General features: G+C 49.6%; 2 protein-coding genes and 1 long non-coding RNA gene across 5 annotated transcripts in view; 2 read left to right on the top strand and 1 right to left on the bottom strand.

The window, feature by feature from the left end:
- LOC119399875 (uncharacterized) overlaps nt 1–18541 on the top strand; it is a 44991-nt gene that overhangs the window by 9636 nt on the left and 16814 nt on the right. The window contains exons 2-3 of one of the 3 annotated variants that reach the window (XM_049417882.1): nt 12755–12953; nt 13862–14291. The exons of 1 other annotated variant lie outside the window; for it this stretch is intronic. In XM_049417882.1, coding sequence (XP_049273839.1) covers nt 12755–12953; nt 13862–14170 — 508 coding nt within the window. In that variant the 3' untranslated portion in view covers nt 14171–14291. Of the gene's footprint in view, nt 1–12754; nt 12954–13861; nt 14292–18541 lie in introns of those variants that run through there. One more of the 3 variants, XM_049417883.1, reaches the window with a different exon arrangement.
- The window catches only part of LOC125759353 (uncharacterized), a 43265-nt gene that overhangs the window by 7966 nt on the left and 16758 nt on the right, over nt 1–18541 (bottom strand). The window contains exon 2 of the long non-coding RNA XR_007416936.1: nt 14038–14118. This is a non-coding gene — a long non-coding RNA (uncharacterized LOC125759353). The remainder of the gene's footprint in view (nt 1–14037; nt 14119–18541) is intronic.
- LOC119399874 (uncharacterized) lies at nt 7753–10268 on the top strand. The gene has a single exon (XM_037666750.2). The coding sequence runs from the start codon at nt 7853–7855 to the stop codon at nt 9692–9694; it is 1842 nt and encodes a 613-aa protein (XP_037522678.2). The 5' UTR covers nt 7753–7852; the 3' UTR covers nt 9695–10268.

The following is an 18541-nucleotide window of genomic DNA, read 5'->3' as shown; positions in this document are numbered from 1 at the left end:
CACGCCACTTGAAGTTATCATTCGACGAGGGTGAACCATTGGCTATCCTATCGAAATGAACGTACGCCTGCGCGCCAACGAACCGCTGAGCAGACTGGCCGAACAGCTCACAGACGTCGGCGGGCCACTGTCCGTAGGGGAGTTGGACCTCACAAACTGCATCGGCGTCGACGTCAACCAACTACTTCCCCTCATCGCCGAATGCGGGCTTCTCCAACGCTTGCGTTGCCCCTCCTGCGCCATACCGCCCAGCAATGTGATCAGGCTTGCGATGCAGCAGCTACCGTACCTTACGGAAGTCGAGTTCTCCTGCCTCGTTGACAGAAATGCCTTGCAGGCCGAGATCAAAAACATAGTCTCATCGAAGTACCCTCCAGGCGGCGGCGCTTTCACCCTGAGACGCATATACTGCGAAGTGGGCCAGCATCACAACTTTGTCCTACTGTTGGCTTTACTGCACCACTCCCCCAATGCGAACGATCTACACGTGCATTTAGTGTGCGGTGATTTCCAGAAGACTGTCGAGGCGTGCCGTGGCCTCCTTGCGACGCACAGACAGCTGGAGACGTTCACGTTCACCTCGGAACTGCCTTCGCCTATCCAGGACGAACCGGTTCCACCATTCGATTTCGCCACGCTCGCCGCCGTCTGCGCAAATATCAGCCACCTGAGGTCCGTAAGCTACTGGAGCTGTGCTCGACTACGGGACCTCGCGGATGACAGCGCTGCAAGACGGATTATGCTATTTCAGACGATCCTGGTCGCTGTTGAGGACGACCTCACGACGGAATGGATTCGTTTGGCCAGCGTGAAACACGATTGGAAGAACGTGCGCCAACTATGCCTCGTCCTGTTGCCGCCGCGCCCGTCCATCTTCTACCCAGCGGCAGGCGGCAACTACCGCGACTGTCTTCGTGCATTCAGCAATGCACTCGCGCACGTCGTCGAGATTAACATAAGCACGTTCCATTTCGAAATTGGTCTCGACGTTACCGCGCTTCTTCAAGAAGGCTCGCTGCAGTTCCTGCAGTCGCTCTCAGCGCCCCCTTGCGGCTTTCGTAGCGTGTCGGCTCTGCGCCGTCTGGCGCTCCACTGCCCCGACTTCCAGGAACTGGACGTCCGCTTCGAGAGGAGGGGCCGCTTTTCCCGGTGCGATGGATGCGAGGGCAATAGCTCCCTTGTTACCGAGGAAGGTACCGAATTTCGCGACGGCGCCAGCCCCGTCTTTCGGAACGGGCTTGCGAGGTTGACCTTGAGCCAAGTACACGACGCTGCGTGCATGTGGTTCATCGAGTCTTGCAAGCCAATGGCCACACTGCGGTTGTCCTACTGCCCTTTGGAGATTCACTACGAGCTTCTGCGTCGCCCGCTCGCCGACAGCAGCGGCCCGAGCTGCCTCATCATTCAGCACCACGTTTTTAGGTTGGACGACACAGCTTTGCTGGTGAGTACCTTTGCCCTTGCCCACACCATTTTCTTGCCGCGAACGCGAAATGTCTCACTGCTTCCCTATGTTCGACTCGTGTGGACGACACCAGAAGTATTACGAATCATGTTTCTCTACGTACTACGCGTTCTCACGTTGCTTACTATGGTTCTAGTTGAGTGCGCGTGTAGCGGTTAACACTGTCATGCTCTAATGGCACTACACTTTAAGCTTCGCTGTGCTATTTTCTGTCGCATATACCAGTGATTGTTTTGCGTCTTAGTGTAATGGCAACAGATTTCAAACCTTTAACCACTTACCGCTGCTGTTTCTGCTATTTTATGATCCTCTGCTTCCAGAAGTTACTACAGACCTGTATACCGAACCTGTATACGGACTACTTCTATTTCCAAAATTTTCCTTACGCTGTTCCCTCTCCCGAAACACCGATGAGACCCTAGTTTCCACGTCGTTTCCATTGCAGGCCAACCTTAACCGCTTTGGCCAACTGCGGTATTTGTACCTTCTATTGGAAACGCCTCTGTCACCCAGCGCGGCATCGAATGCCGTGACCGCCGCCAGCCGGAGCCTACCGCAGCTGAAATGCTTGCACGCCCACTACCAGGACGTCGTCGATCCCAACCTTCTCGGCACTATCACGTGGCTGCAGGGACCTGGAGGGGCAAAGGCTGATCGCGTGCTTCGAGGCGGTCCCTGCTTCCAAAGTTGTTCGACGGCTACCTTCATAGGACTCGCAAAGCCGCTCAACCGTGACATCAAGCCGATGCTGTAACTGAAGGCTACGACACTTTTACGAAGGACACGCAAAACTTTGCTGTAGAAAAGACGTTGCATCGTACCTCTCTTTAGTTGGTACATGTGCACTAATAAATAGATCAGACTGTGTGCTTATTGCTTCCTTCTCTCTGGTTGGCTTGGAGCATAGCGAAGCCAGAAACGAGGACACACTCGGACACAAGATTTTTTTTTTAATGTTTCGACGAAAATTTTTCAAGTTAGGTGTCGCAAAATCTTCACCATCGGCCTGACTACGCCCCGGCAGGGCAGAGGCCTCTCTCCTGTTTCGTCGATCAACTTGGTACGGTGCTTGTTACGAGTACATTAACCCCGCACGCTTCTGAATCACAACTGCCGGTATAACTTTCTGCCTACCCCTCCCGCGCTGTGCCGTCTCTTGGAATCCATTCTGTTAATCTTAATGGCAAGTGGTTATCTTCATTTCTCTCTGCATCCCATCCCGTCTTCGTGATTTCGATTAAGGTGTCGGCAATGTTTATACGCACAGAAACCGCCCCCATAGCATATCGCTTCTTCGTGCTACACATTACGAAAATAATCTACTGGGTCACCAGCACAAGACCAACATTGCTTGTGAAGTGACGTTTCAGGTAGGTTAAGGTAATCAACTTTATAACGAACAATGACACTGTATTGTTTCCACGTTGTTCAGCGAAAAATAGCAAGAGCCCTGTTTGCTTCATTGATCTGACAGATTTCCGTTATTTTGCTTCCATTATATACGGAGGACGTTTCGGCAGAAGTGTAGTCTCTCTTGACGTTTCACTCGTAAGCATTGCCCCGTGACGCGCAGGTGCAGCAGAGCGCGATCCAACCGCGGACGTGCGTCAAGTATTGAACACAGACGCAAGTATAACATCAATTATATAGACAGATGGTCACTTGTGCCTACGTGTGGGCGGCGTTGATTTAGTTCAGATCACTGCGTTCGCATATAAAATGCACCTGCGAGTGCGGACCGTGTATCGTGTGAACGTTGAATGAGTGTCTCGATCGTTTTTCTGCACAGGCATTTACAAAAAAAAAAAAAAAACACGCATCTTCCAAGAGGATTTTAAATTTGTAACAATGCAGCTCTTCTTTAGGACCCCTAGCTGTCGTCATTGTTGGCGTGGTCACGCTAAAAATGGCCACATCACCAAAGTGGAGAGGAGGGTGTATAATGAGGGGAGGAGAGAGAAATAGGTGACGTGAACGAGCTTACGTAAGGCCGACGATTCAATGAGTGGATACAGTAGGAGTCACGTGATGAAGTTTACGTGAGGCGGACGATTGAAACAGTTGATTGAAAGGAGATCCGTTGCCCCTGAAATGGCAGGAGGTACACTGGAGGTGACAGCAAAAGATTTAGCAGAAAGAGAGAAGAGTCTAGACTAACCCAGGCCGACCAGAGCCGTCGATTGGAACTACAGACCTTACTTAGCTTAAATAAAGAAACGAGAAAAAAATGACTCAGAATTATCTGCGCACAACGAAAGAAGAGAATGTCCTAGAATAGTGAATGGGCAGTGCTTCACTGTTCGACGGCAGTCCCTCGCCCTCAGTCTTTCTGCCATTTCAGGGGCAACAGCTCCCCTCTTACTTCACTCTTTTAATATCCCGCTTTACGCAATCTTCATCAGGAAACCCCTCCTTTCAGACAATTTCAATCGCCCTCCTTCCAAAAAGGGGCCCTACAACACTCCTCCAAGTAATCATCGAATGGCTTCATAAAAAGAGCCTGTTGCCTCACGAGTCGACTGCCGCAAAAATGTTTAGATTCACCAAGTACGAGTGGAGCTACAGGGATATGTCGCACCCTTCAAGCGCTTTCGCTCTCCTTTCTTACCAGCAGGCACGCTTAATGCTACGCAGAGGGGATGACAAGAGTGAAAGAAAATGCGCTCTTTCGTCAGCTCGCGTTGGGCACTTTCTTTTCTTTTTTTCTTCGAACGCACGGCTTATTTTCAGTGTGATCGCCACCGCGGAAACGTGTCGGCATCCCGCGGCCGCCGCAGTAACTATGTAGCTCGCGGCACTGAAATCAGTCAATGGCCGGGACGTTGCGTTTGCGGCATCATTTGTCGAGAGAAGAAGGAACGATTTCTAGGTCAATTCGAAAATTAATTGAAAACACCTGGCCATGTGCTGTGCCGCGATGTTTGGCTCACGTGTTTTCAGGAGCCTCTACTACCGATGGGCAGCATTTTCTAACCATGCCAAAAAAGTGTTGCAAGGCCCCTTTAAGGTTCATCACGTGACCTTCCTTCCAATTCACTGTTTGGATTGCCCGCCTTACGCAAGCGTCATCATGTGACCACCTTTCCCTCAACGCCTCTCCACCCTTGTCACGTGCCCTTTTTAGCGTGACCACGCCAATGACGCCGACAGCACAGAGTCCGCATCAACGCCTTCACTGTAAAACTGTTCCGACTCTACGGGTCCTATTAAATTTGCCATAGCACGCAGGAAACCCGTATTAATGAATCATATGGGTTTGACTAGCTCCTGCTAGCAGATTAAACGAGGTTTGGTCTTTCCTCGGTTTTATTGAACACTGCATAAACTTTACCGCGAGTCGAAATAAAGCTCATGCAGATTAGCTCCCGCGCCAACGGAGGTGACGAAGTCATTAAGTTCTTTACCATGCCCGTCAAGCTCACAGTGTAAGCTTCCATGTACTGCGCATATAATCCGACTAAGCCGTCACGGCAACTGACAAATAATTTGGTGACGCATCAACAGTGCGCCGTGCTGGGTAACAGCCTTATACATAAATGAAACATGAAACGTTTAAATGTCTCACGGGAATGGAGGCGGAGGGGTACCATTACTACGCAAGAAAAAAAAAAGAGTACCCGATGCTCATTCGGACAAGAGAGTGAGCTGACCAATCTCCATCTGTGTCAGCATTTAGTTGTACGGCTTCGTTTCAAATTGTGATTTTCACTCTGTGGGTTCCGGACCACCAACTACGATGGCAAGAATACAGTTGCCGCCCGCTCTTCCATGCCCAGAAGCTGCACGCTAGCTACGATAATCCACGAAATCTTCTCGAAGCGTCCGTAACATCGATGCCGCGTGATGGCAGCGCATCTCGAACGTAGGCTGCTGTGAACGCCCACGAATGCTCTCGAAGGAACTTCATACCCTATGAAGCCTCGTCGTATGCACAAGGTCCGGTATTTATTTCTTTTTGTGAAAAAAAAAACATAATGGTTACTATGCCGAAGTGGTCATCGACCGCTTCGAACAGTTACCTCCGCGGAGCTAAAACAGCACAACTCGGCCACACTTCTTCAGAAGAACAAACATACGCATAAATTTGCGCAGCGTTCCTAATTAGTATGAGCAAGGTATCTTCGCAGCGCCTCTTCCACGTCCCCCAAACCCGTTGGTCGAATCCAAAACACCAAATGCTTCACAATGGATGAAGAAATGAAGACGAAGCGATGATACGACGTCGATAATGGCCTGCCTTTGGTCTGCGCCTTTCATGGAGCAAAGTTGGGCAGTCAAAGATTCTTGGAATTCAACATGGGGGGACTATGGCCGCCATTATCCTCAAATACATTCGTGGCCCTAACCCTGCTCTTTAAACAATGACGGATTGTGTCCGCCTGATTAACGATATGAGGTAGATTTAGCGCAATCTCACCCCCCCGCCCCTCCCAGAGACAACTAAAGGATGCGCGCGCATATGAACATAGGCTTCCAAAGCAACGTCGGGCGGCACCACTGCTCTGATCGCAACTAGGGGCATCCACGGCCAGAACACTGCCGCCCCAGTTTCCGCGCACGCGCAGAGCTCTCAGATTGCATCTGTGGTGCGTCGCAATGTAACTATTGCTGACTAGCAGTGCTCTGGCCGAATGAGGAGCGCATGCGCGCACGTGTCCTTGCCGCCGCCGACGGCATATCCGGCGACAAACTGCCTTCGCGGGCGGCGTCTGCCCCCATTAGCTCATTGCTCATCCGCGCAAGTACCGCGCCCAAACTTCAGTTTGGGTTCCCTATACGCCCTTTAAAGAGTTCGCCTTGCAATCTCGGCCCGTATTCTCAAACGATCGCGAAAGGCGATAGCATCGAGTTTGGCGACGTAGAATGTGATGCGTTCAACAACTAAAGAAACGCTTGTGACGTCATTGTTGCACTGGCCGTTGGTGTTACGAATGTCTCGCAACTCAGGAGTGAGTGCACCCGACCAAAGCCACCTAGAAAAAATATCAAGGCCTCCGAATCACCTCCTCTAATCGTCAATACGCCACGACAGTGAGATGACAGCGGTACATGGGGGAGGGGGAGGCAGTCAAAGCGACGCGCGCCGCGTCGTGAACGCAACAAACGCGCGCCGCGTTGTCGTTCCGTAGAAGGAACGCGCGCGTCTTTCCAGAGCGGCCGTGGTAGAGCATGCTGCATCACATACGCGCTTGCTATCTGTCGCGTGCGCGTGGTTAATCATTCCCATGGTCATCCACTGAAGCGCAACGATGCCTGGCTGTTGCTGTGCACCAAACTGCAAGTCAAATTATGACGGAGGGCCAAGTGTGCGAGTGCACAGAATTCCTTCAGACCCAATTATGCGGGCAGCGTGGACCAGAGCTGTTCCCCGGAAGGACTTCTTGCCAACGAAGTACACAGTGGTAAGCATTCCTTCTCTGTGTTGTTTATCAGGGTTTTCAGATATATCGATTTCGTTAGCATAGTGTCCAAAGTATCCGTTGATGATTGCACGCTAGATGGGAATTCCGCACTTGTCGGCACGCTTGTTCTGCGTTTTGGTCGAGCTCACGTTTCTAACATCTTTTTATTTTGTTTCAGCTCTGTGAAAAGCATTTCTTGCCATCGGATTACTTGAAGACGACATCTTACACAGACGTCAAGACAGGAAAAGTTGTCGAAGTCACCCTGAAGAACAGTCGTCTGAAGCAAACTGCAGTGCCGAGCTTGTTTCCCAACTGCCCTGCCTACTTATCGCGTCCGCAACCATGCGTTCGGGAAGCACCGGATGTGAAAAGAGCGCGATTGGAAGCCGCTTGTTTGCACAATGCAATAATGCTTTCGCTGCAAACGCAAGCAGAAGAGGAAACCAAAAATAAGCTCAGTAGTTTTGCGGACTTGCTCAACGCCTTGCCAGGATTTGAGCATTCAGACTTCTGGACGGTAATCCACAAGGACTCCAAGGTTTACTTTTTGGACTTGGCTCTCCATTCTGCTCCAACCATCCGCACTTCGGTGATTGTGTCTACCGACCTTCGCATTGAAGTATTTTTTGGTGAAACGGTCGTGAGAAATTGTGGTGATGTGCTAGTTCCTGAAAAGATATGTGACTTAAGAGATTTGAAGAGAGTGCTAGAGATCATCGAACAGACTCGCAAGGATATCAGCGCGGCGCCTTCTGAGAAAGCCCGTCATCTACTGAGATTGGTGTCGACGTTACTAGAGCAAGTAAGCGGCGAACATTTCGCATGCGAGTTGCGAGAATGGCATTTGGAGGTGCTGAAATTCTTGAAGAGTCAAGTTGATCTCGTTTTGAATAATGCCAGCCGGTATCCCCCAGATTTGTTGGTTTTTTCTAGCCTTTTGTTCACCATTTCCCCTCATGCATACAGATTCTTGAGAAATTCGATGAAGCTTAAGATGCCGCATCCTGATACTATCAGGAGACTGTGTTCATCGTGTGATATTAACCCCGTAAAGGAGCAGCAAGAAGCTAGCTTTCTTTCTTATGCCAAGCGGATTGTAAGCACACTTAAAGAGCATGAAAAGACTGTGACATTAATGCTTGATGAGGTTCATCTGCAGTCTTTTTTCGATTACAAGGCTGGCTTTGTAACTGGCGCTGCGGCAAATTCATCAACTGCGGCAAAGACTGCCCACGTATTTATGATACAGAGCCTTCTTTCTTCAAACAAGGATGTTGTACACATTCTTCCCGTGGCGCACATTGATGCTAAGGCACTACATGACTTCCTTCGGAAGCTTATTCTTGATCTCGAGGCATCTGGTTTTAGAATAATCGCAGTGATCTCAGACAATAACTCCATAAACAGAAAAGCTATGTCCTTCTTCGCTAAGCCCGCAAGTGTCAGCATTGTTTACCAGCATCCTGCTGACTCATCGCGACCCCTGTTTTTCGTGGTGGACCCAGTTCACATACTAAAGTGTATAAGAAATAACTGGCTCAATCAACGAAACATTGGAAAATGCATGTACTTTCCTGAACCAAAAAGTAATGAGGCTGAACCAAAGATACTTACAGCATCTTTCAAGGTATTGTGCGAGTTGCACGAAGCTGAAAAGCATGAGCTCTTGAAGTTAGCGCCAACTCTCACTTTGAAAGCGCTGAACCCCTCCAACATGGAACGACAGGACGTTAAGCTTCCACTAAAGGTTTTTAACTCATCTACTGTTGCTGCTCTCAGTACCGCAACGTTCCAGCATGCTAAGGAAACATCTGAGTACATTGACACCATATTGACTTGGTGGAACATTGTTAACGTAAAGACGCCAAGAAAAGGACAGCGGTTGCGAGATCATTTGCAAGGACCAATAGTATCATCGTTGTGTCCGCAGCTCGAGTTCCTGCAAAAAATAGTTGAGTGGCTTGATCACTGGGAAAGCCTCAGACATGACAATGGCCGCCTTACACGTGAAACGCACGCAGCTTTCAGCCACATTACCCACGCCTTGCACGAACTAGCCATATACTGCCTGGAAGAGCTTCATTTTGAGTACGTTCTTTTGGGCAAATTTCAAACTGACTGCTTGGAGGATCGCTTCGGAAAGTATCGGCAACTGTCGGGTGCGAATTACCATGTGTCAATAAGGCAGATATATGAATCTGAAAACAAACTGCGTTTGCAGAAGGTTTTGGACCTGCCAGATTTAGACATGCTACCAGCTCCGAGTGCGAATACATGGAGGACAGGTGTGCCGTCTGCGCACGGCCAGTTTGACGTCGCTGTGACTGATTCTGACATTCAGAAAAAAGCGTCAAGGCTTCCTGCAGTAACATACGTTGCCGGCTATTGTGCCCATCCAGCTTTAAAGAAATTGGCATGCGGATCGTGCAGGGAAAACCTTGTGATGCAAGACGTCGACCTAGATGATGCTGAGAATGCATTAATCACGAAGATGTCGAGGGGTGGGCTGAAGTTTCCACGAGCAGTTGTAGTTAACGCTGTGCTGTTTACTGAAATTATATTAGACAAGCTCAGGGCACCAGAATACTCTGCGCGATTTCTCAGCCTTCCTATGCAGAAAGACACTCTTGTCAGCCTTGTGTTCTCTGCCCTTGCAGACTATGAGGACCTAGATGTGTGTGATTCTGGTCATTCTGCACAGGAAGTAATGGAGCATGTTGTCAGTGCTGCAGCGAATACACTGCTGAACAACTTGTGCCGCACAGAAAACGACAAATTACGTAATGCCAAGAATGAGCGAAAGCTAAAGACCTTGAAGACCTGAGAGCTGTTTCTCGTTCCTTATGTTTTATTCATGATGCTCTGTTTTTTGGAAGATATTTGTATGCTTTTGTTGACAGAACCCTTGTAAAAATTGTGTGCCGTAGCTAGGCTTCACTTGCGCACAACATCATCATATAAACGATGCATTTTGTCCATTCTAAATACTATCGTTGAAGCGCATTGTGATAGTTGTTTATCATTGCAGCTCTCCATGTTACCGCATTTCACCATTGTGTACTTTAATTTTGCACTGAGGGGAGAAATTTTGTTTTTGGCGGGGTCTTCGCCATTATCTCAACATTTTATGAAGACCAAAGTGACCAGCAAACAGGGCGGGTGGAAATAAAAAAAAACACGATCAGAGATTGTACAAGAAGGCTGAAGCTCGTTTTGTGCGAATCATTTGTGCATGGCGCTATTATGATAAAATGTACACCAATAAAATGAACCTTGATATTCTTGTGTCTAGCCCTGTTTTACAAAATGCGAAAATGCACATGATCAATGCAAATACACGCTTTAAACTGTTTCTTGAAGAATTGAGTTTTTTTATAATTTGTCATTAAAGTATACTATGTGCCTTCACTGTGCTGTTCTGCTCTTTCGTAGTCACTTCAGTCTACGACTAAAGTGACCAAGTTTGCTTTCTATAGACTTTGTCAAGCACTCACGCCCAAAAGCAGAAGAGATGTAATGTTACGATACACACAAAAACAATGTTTCTAGCACATTATTCTAAGTAAAGGGTAAGAGAATGACGCTTGTTATGATGGTGTAGATTGCGGTGAACCGGCGCGAGGTACTTATTTTTTGCGTTCAAAATACGTGTCTTGCGTTGGGGCCGAAGCATATACAGTGCTGGATAAACTTGGAGGACAGCGCTAATTTTTCGAAGCCATAAACAGCGACTCGCAGAGTGACTACCTGCAAGCGCGACGAACCTAGACGCGTCGAAGCCAACGGTCCGGCCCATCTCGCTAGCGTGACGTCACATCGGCGTTCGGAGGCCTTGATATTTTTTCTAGGTGGCTTTGACCCGACTGCGACGTTTTCGAGCGTATGCTAGCTTCTACGCAGTGGCCCGGCTTGGCTGTGGCTACTTGAAATATAAGACGTGTTGAAAGTGCTTTCAACGTTCTCTTGTGCAATTGTTTAATGCACAGTATAATCTTTAAAGAATACAATTTGCGTGTAATGTATTTTCGTTGAGACTTTACTACGGCGTACTCGGAGAGTTCAGGTGTAGTGTGCCGCCGTAGCGACATCGTCTCAACATCTCGACATGTTAACGGCACGCGATAAACCACGCGAGCAACGCACCGTTCATCTTCCTGGAACGTTCAAACCACGAAATACCACGCGCTGGCAAAGAGCAAGTAGTGAAAAGACCCCAAGGTAATGCTCGCTGAAAGCATCAGAGTGAAAAGTGCTGCGCACATCCACCGAGGATTAAGCGCTAGAAGCTACCGTCTGTGTCAGTGAAATGATAGACTTCACCACCAACCGAATGTGATAAGGTGTGTTCGTTTATTCCAGGCATGTCAGGAGCACCGTAGAGCACCGTCATGTCGACGGAAATAATAGATGGCGCCCGCACTTTCCCGGTTTTGCTCAATAGCCAATCAGAGCGCCCCAAAGGCGATACTTTTGCCATTGTCGCCTTTTGCGATCGTTTGAGAATACGGCCCCTGTTTAGTGTGCGTCAGCAGTGACGAGAGCACCACCGCTCCTCCGTGATGTCATATTCTTTATACCTTTCGTCTCGAGTCACGTCTATGACGAATGTCACCTGTCCAAGGGTCATGTGGGAGGCTTCAGTGATCTAACGAAGGCCACAATAAGCTATCGTTCAACAAGCACGAAGTGTTCGCCGGAGCACCGATATGAACGTACGCCTGCGCGCCAACGAACCGGCGAGCAAACTAGCCGAGCGGCTGAGGCGGGCTGGCGGACCATTGGCAGTGAGAGACTTGGACATCACAAATTGCTTCGACGTCAACGTCCAGCAACTAGTTCCCCTCATTACAGAATGCAAGCTACTCCAACACTTGCGGTGCGCCGCCTGCACCATACCGCCCAGCGACGTGTTGATGTTGGTGATGCAGCGGCTACCGCACCTCGTTGAAGTCGAGTTTTCATGCCTCATCGACAGAACGATCGTGCACGCCGAGATTAGTCGCCTAGCCGGAATAGCGTGCACTCTAGGCTGCAGTGCTCTGAAACTGCAACGCCTGTACGTCGAAATTGGACAAGAGCACAACTTCCGCCTACTCTCCACCTTCTTGCGTTGCTGCCCCAACGCGAGCTCCCTACACGTGCACCTAGTGTGCGGTGAATTCCATGAAGCCGTTCGGGAGTGCCACACCCTCCTTGAAGAGCACAGACAACTGGACACGTTCAGGTTCACCTCCGAGCTGCATTCGCCCTTTCAGTGCGATCCGCCCAGTGCTCTCCATTTCGCGGTCTATGTCGCAGTCTGCGCCAACTTCACCTACCAGAGGTCCAAAAACTTGCGGAGCTGCGCACGACTACAGGACCTCGCGGAGGCCGGCGTCGAACCCCAGACTATACCATTTCAGACGGCCTTGGTCGCGGTCGAAGACCAATTCACGCCTGAATGGCTTCGCGCGGCCAGCATCACACACGACTGGAGGGACGTGCGACAACTATGCCTAGTACTATTTCTGCCACACCTGTCTACCACCTTCCCAGCGGCAGACGGCACGTACCGCGACTGTCTTCGCGAGTTCAGCACGCAGCTCAGGCAGCTCGTCGAGCTCAACGTAAGCTCGTTCCATTTCGGACCCGGTATCGACGTCACCGCATTCTTTGAGGGGGGCTGGATGCCGTTCCTGCAGTCGCTCTCGGCGGCCCCTTGCGGTTTTCGCAGCGTCTTGACCCTGAAATGTCTGGCGACGTACTGTCCCGGCTTCAAGGAACTGGACGTTCGCTTTGAGAGTAGAGGCAGCTTTTTCCGGTGCGCTGGATGCGAGTCTGAAACCCTTTACGTTAGCGGATTTCACAGCTTCCCCAGTCCCGCCTTCCGGAACGGGCTTGCCAGGTTGACACTGAGCCGAGTGCACGACGCTGCGTGCCTGTCGTTCCTCGAGTGCTGCAGACCAGTTGCTACACTGCGGTTGTCCTACTGCCCTTTGGAGCTGGACTACGAGCGTATGTCTCGCGCGCTCGCCCACAGCAGTGATCCTATCTGCCTTATTTTACAGCACCATCTCCTACGGTTGGACGACACGGATCTGCTGGTGAGTGCCTTTGCGTTGTGCATACCCTTTCCTTGCCACAAACGGGAAATACCTCCTTGGTTCTTTACATTCGAAGCGTCTCGACGACAGTAACTGTGGCCAATTTTTAGATTCATCTGTCTCTATACCGTTCGGGCTCCTTGCTTAGGACGGTTAAAGAGGAGTGCCTGTGATGCCGCACTGTAGTACTCGCGTGTCATAATGCACCGCACTGTACGCTTACCGGGCTGTTTTCTCTGGTGCATATCACTGATTGTAATGGCCCTCGCCATCATCCTTAGCCTGTTTTAGCCTTCTGCAGGACGAAGTCCTCTACCAATGATCTCCCTTCACCCTATCCAGTGTCAACTGGTTCTCATTTATCCCTGCCAACTTCTTAATTTTGTCCCTCGATCTAACTCTGTCTTCCTCCACTGCTGTGCTCATTTCTTGTTAACCGTTCCGTTGCTGTTAGTGTCGTCTGGTTGTCGGTGCTACGCGTTACGTGGCCACCACAGGTTCATTTCTTTCGCTTGACATCAACCTATTTTGTCCCATGCCACATTCTATCGTTCTGTCGTAGTCTTCCGATCCCTTGATGTTACTCGTATCGTTTCTAGTCCCATTTCATCATGCGTGGTTCTTAACTTTTTGCCTGGCTGCTTATCCCCGTGTTCCCCTTCAGTGCAATGCAAAAGCCATTTGTAAGCAGTGTAGTCTGCGTGTGTGTGGCTGTGTGTTATGCAATTTTTAAGCTATCACTGTTGTTTTTATTACATCAAAATTCTGTTTCTAGACTTTACTGCAGACCTGCAGATTCAGTCTATCGTGCTACCGACAGCTCCTGTTGCGTGTTAGTCGCCTTCGAGCTGTTTGAGCTTCCGTGTCACCAGTGCGGCCAAAAAATTTCCACATTGTTTCTATTACAGGAAAACCTGCACCGCTTCACCGACCTCCAGTACTTGTACCTCCTGTTGTACACGCGTCTGGACGAACGAGAGTTACCCAGTTCTATCACTTGCATCTTGCGGAGCCTACCACAGCTCAAGTGCTTGCACGTCCACTACGAATGCGACGACAGTCCCAGAGTCCTTAGGACAGCAACCTGGATGCGTGGACCTGGCGGGGAAATGAGTGACGAACTGGTACGCGGTGGTCCCTGCTTCCAAAGTTGTTCAACGGCTACCTTCATAGGACTCGCAAAGCCACTGAACCGCGACTTCCAGCCGATGCTGTAGTTGAAGGCTGGCAAACTTTTATGAATGACAAGCACAATTTGCTGAAGATAAGAAGTTGCGCCTTACCTTGCTTTAGTTGGTACATGTGCACTAATAAACACAGTACACTGTGTGCTAATTGTTTCTTCGTCATGGGATGGCTTGGTTCGTAGCGAAGCATGAAACAGACATGGCAAGAATGTACAAGCGCACACGACAATTTTACCACTTCCAACGACAAATTCTTAATTTTGGTGTCGGTAAAACTTCATCATCGGCCTCACTACGCCCACTGCAGGCGCATCTCATCTCCAATGTTTCGTCAGTCAACCCTGGCCGGTGCTTGCTGCGGCGATGTTATCCCTTGAAACTTCGTAATCGCATCTGCCCATCTAACTTTCAGGCTTCTCCTCGCGCGCTTGGCTTTCTTTAGAACGCTGTCTTTTTTTTTCTTAACAGCGGTCACTTTGCCTTTGCTCTACATGCCCTGCCCATTTCTTCTTTATTTCGACTAAGATGTCGATCAAACTCATGCGCATAGAAACAACGCGGCTAGCAATGTCTCGGCTTTGTGCCACTTTGAAAACTGCTTCAATGCAGCAATCTTCGACCTACTTAGTCACCATCACAACAATAAACAGGGATAATAATTGTAGGTGAAGTCCCCTTACAAGACACGCTTAGATAATCTACTTCTTTAGCGAACAATGACATTGGTTTGCTCACACGTTGTTCAGCGCCAGATATGATGCGACCGGTTCCTATTGCTGATTTTCCCCTAATATTGAGCCAAAATATTGTCACGGGGTCGTGACGTCGACGAAGGCAGCAGTCGGCGTGTCTGGGATGAAACTCTTTGTTTGGCCGAACTTGTTGCCGGGAAACGGAAAGTCAAACAACAGCAATATACACCGTGCACTGATAGCGGCGAACAGAGCGTCGGCCGTCGATAAAACTGATGATGGCTGGGACGCACCATGTTTTATACATCATACATCGAACTTTCTAGCCTTATCCCTGGTGGTTGCGCAAGCTCTGGAATAATCTTGACCATTGGCGTCATGTGCGCAATCTTGAAAAAATGGTCTACTACAATCTGGAATGTTCCCAGACATTCTGGCGCGGCCTGCGCAAGACAGAGTTCATACGCGCAACGGACCAGTTACACAAACATGGCAAATGAAGCGCGCGTTGCAATATGCTTCGTACATATTGGGAGAAATGCAGTATCATTTTACGTTTTGTTCGTAAACAATGTCCCATGGTGCGCAGGTGCAGTAGACAAAGGTTCAACCGTGGACGTGCGTCGTCAAGTATTCAGCACACACACAAATACACACCTGAAGTACAGAAAAAGAAGGTCATTTGTGTCTGTGAGCTCGCGGTGTCGATTTATTTTGACCGCTGTACGTATCTTCCTAAGGGACAACAGGAGAGACGTGGGTCAGGGAACAGACGGTCGTTACCTACTTCTTCGTCGAAACCAAGAAGAAGAAATGGGCAGCCATGTGGCGCGAAAGCAAGATAACCGCTGTTCAATAACAATGACTGAATGGATTCTAAGCGATGGCAAGGCCGTGAGGGTGAAGCAACATGTTAGATGGGTAGATGAGATTAAGAAGTTTGCGGCGACAACGCGTGAGTGCAGGAGGCGCAGGACCGGGTTGACTGGCGAAACCACGGAGAGGCCTGAGCCCTGCATTGGATGACGATGGCCTGACATATAAAACGCAATGGCGAGTGCGGACCGTGTGTCCTGTGAAAGTTGACAGTGTTGCGGTCCCTGTTAGGTATAAGCATTTAGAAAGAAATACGTGTGGTTTAAAATGCCATTTAATTTTTTTTAATTCTCGTTCTCGCGGTCACGCCGCCGACGGCGACGTAACTGCGCGAACGAGTGCGTGCCACAGGAATTGGGCAAGCAAATTGGGTACGAGCCACATATAAGGAACAAGCAAGCAAGCCGAGCTTTGGTTGCCAAGGAAGCCCATACCTTCCCATGATCCATTTCTTCAGGCTCTCAATAAAGTTGATTCCCTCTCTCTCTCTCTCTCTCCGTGTCTCCGGTTAACGTATGTTACAAAGCGTGGTGGGACATTTAAATAACGACCGGGCGTCACGCAATATGAATTGCGTAACTAGTGGGTCGTTTAAAGCTTCCAACCCATTACAAAGGGTTCAGCCATAATTCTTCATCGTCATCAACCGTCGCATCAACAAAACGCACATAATGCCTTGCAGATGGTACCTCGCTTCTCCGCAGAATGACGAATAATGTCGTGGTGGGTGCTTCCCAACTTCCCAAAAATTATGATTTGTGGCGTAGTGGGTACGTTGTTGATGTACTTGTATTAGTAGCCACAAGAGAGTTATAACAGGCCCTAAATATACTTGTATAAGTACATTTTCTGTGCGTCTGTTCTCGAATCCTGCAAAAGTATTGCTCGTGTATTTCTACTACTTTTTTATTTTCTTTGTTTTTTGTATTTAGAGAATATTCTCCCCCCTTATGAAATTCCCCTAAGGGGCCCTTAAGGGTCAAAACACTGATGATGATGATAATGATGATGATGATGCTAGAAATGCCGCTCTTCCAGCTTTCGCTGTGACTGTGCTGCGCTTTCCGCGCAGGCCTGGCGTTTTTCTTGCGAGCATGCGAGAAACACCCAGGTGTTCAGACGTCGGGTCGTCGTGCAGAGCCTGGAGGACCTCTGGTCGCAATGTCGAGGGCACCACGAGAAGGCAATCGGCTAGAAGCGGCGAGAAGTTCTTCTTTAGGAGAACACTGTTGCGCAAGAAAAATAACGTTGGTCCCCACGTGAATACCTTTGGAACAACGGTGGTTCTGCCCTCGAGGTATTCCACAAGGCCCGTGAGTTCTGGGTCCGTCCGCTGTCGTTCGGCGAAGTCGTCGGCACTTGTGGTTCTCAAGAAGCAGTCATCCTCCTGGTCGTCCTGCGGCGGTGGGTCGACTGGGTCGCGAGATAGGAAGTCAGCGTCGGAGCGCTTTCTTCCGGACTTGTAAACGACGGTAATGTCCATTCCTTGAAGTCGTAGGCCCCACCGTGCGAGGCGACCTGAAGGGTCCTTTAACTTAGCTAGCCAACTCAAGGCGTGGTGGTCGCTAACAACTTCGAAGGGCCGGCCGTAGAGGTAGGGGCGAAACTTGGATGTAGCCCAGATGATGGCCAGGCACTCTTTTTCTGTCGTGGAATAGTTGATTTCGACATTTGATAGCGACCGGCTAGCATAACCCTGTCTAGCCCGTCAGTCTTCTGCACAAGGACGGCGCCGAGTCCTACGCTGCTTGCGTCGGTGTGGATTTCCGTATCGGCGTATTCGTCGAAATGCGCTAGTGTCGGAGGCATCTGAAGGTGTCGTTTCAATTTTTGAAATGCTTCTATTTGCGCCGTTTCCCACTTTAATGGCACGTCGGTCTTGGTGAGGTGCGTTATCCGCTCGGCTATCCGTGAAAATTCCTTGACGAAGCGTCTGTAGTACGCGCACAAGCCGAGAAAACGGCGTACGGCCTTCTTGTCGGTGGGTGGCGGGAAGGAAGCGATGGCAGCTGTTTTCCGCGGCTCCGGGCTAACGCCACCCTTGCTGATCACGTGACCCAAAAACAAGAGCTCCTCGTACGCGAAGCGGTACTTTTTAGGCATCAGGTTGAGTCCGGAGGTCTTGATTGCTTGAAGTATAGTTTCAAGGCGCCGAAGGTGTTCGTCGAAGTTTGAGGAAAACACAACGACGTCGTCCAAGTACACGAGGCACGTCTGCCACTTCAAGCCGGCCAGTACTGTATCCATAATCCGTTGAAAAGTCGCAGGTGCCGAGCAAAGACCAAAGGGCATGACCTTGAACTCGAACAGGCCGTCTGCTGTTATAACGGCAGTCTTTTCACGGTCTCTCTCGTCGAATTCTATTTGCCAGTAACCGGTCTTGAAGTCCATCGACGAAAAGTAATTTGCTTTGTGTAGTCGATCCAGAGCGTCGTCTATCCGGAGAAAGGGACACATGTCCTTCTTCGTGACTTTGTTCAGGCGACAATATTCAACGCAAAAACGTAGAGTCCCATCCTTCTTCTTCACTAGCACCAGGGGGATGCCCACGGACTCTTCGACAGCTGGATGATGTCGTCGCATAGCATTTCCTCGGCCTGTTTCTTAACGGCCCCGCATTCTCTCGTCGAAACTCGGTACGGGCTCTCATGGACTGGTCCGGCACCTTGCTCTGTTAAGATGCGATGTTTCGCGACTGAGGTCTGTCGAATTGTTGACGACGACGAGAAGCAGTCCTTGAATTGCAGGAGCAGGGCTTTAAGCTGGTCTTGCTTGTGCTTCGAAGGCTCGGGTTCCCGTCGAAATCTCTTTGGAGACCTCCATCCTGCAAAGC

Source organism: Rhipicephalus sanguineus, chromosome 7 (genome assembly GCF_013339695.2).
Source record: "Rhipicephalus sanguineus isolate Rsan-2018 chromosome 7, BIME_Rsan_1.4, whole genome shotgun sequence".
NCBI lineage: Eukaryota > Metazoa > Arthropoda > Arachnida > Ixodida > Ixodidae > Rhipicephalus > Rhipicephalus sanguineus.
The sequence above is the reverse complement of the archived record's forward strand: the minus strand, read 5'-3'. Positions and strand labels throughout refer to the sequence as shown.

Coding starts and splice junctions, on each gene's coding strand:
- LOC119399874 (XM_037666750.2), top strand. CDS start 7,853: ATGAAGCTTAAGATGCCGCATCCTGATACTATCAGGAGACTGTGTTCA.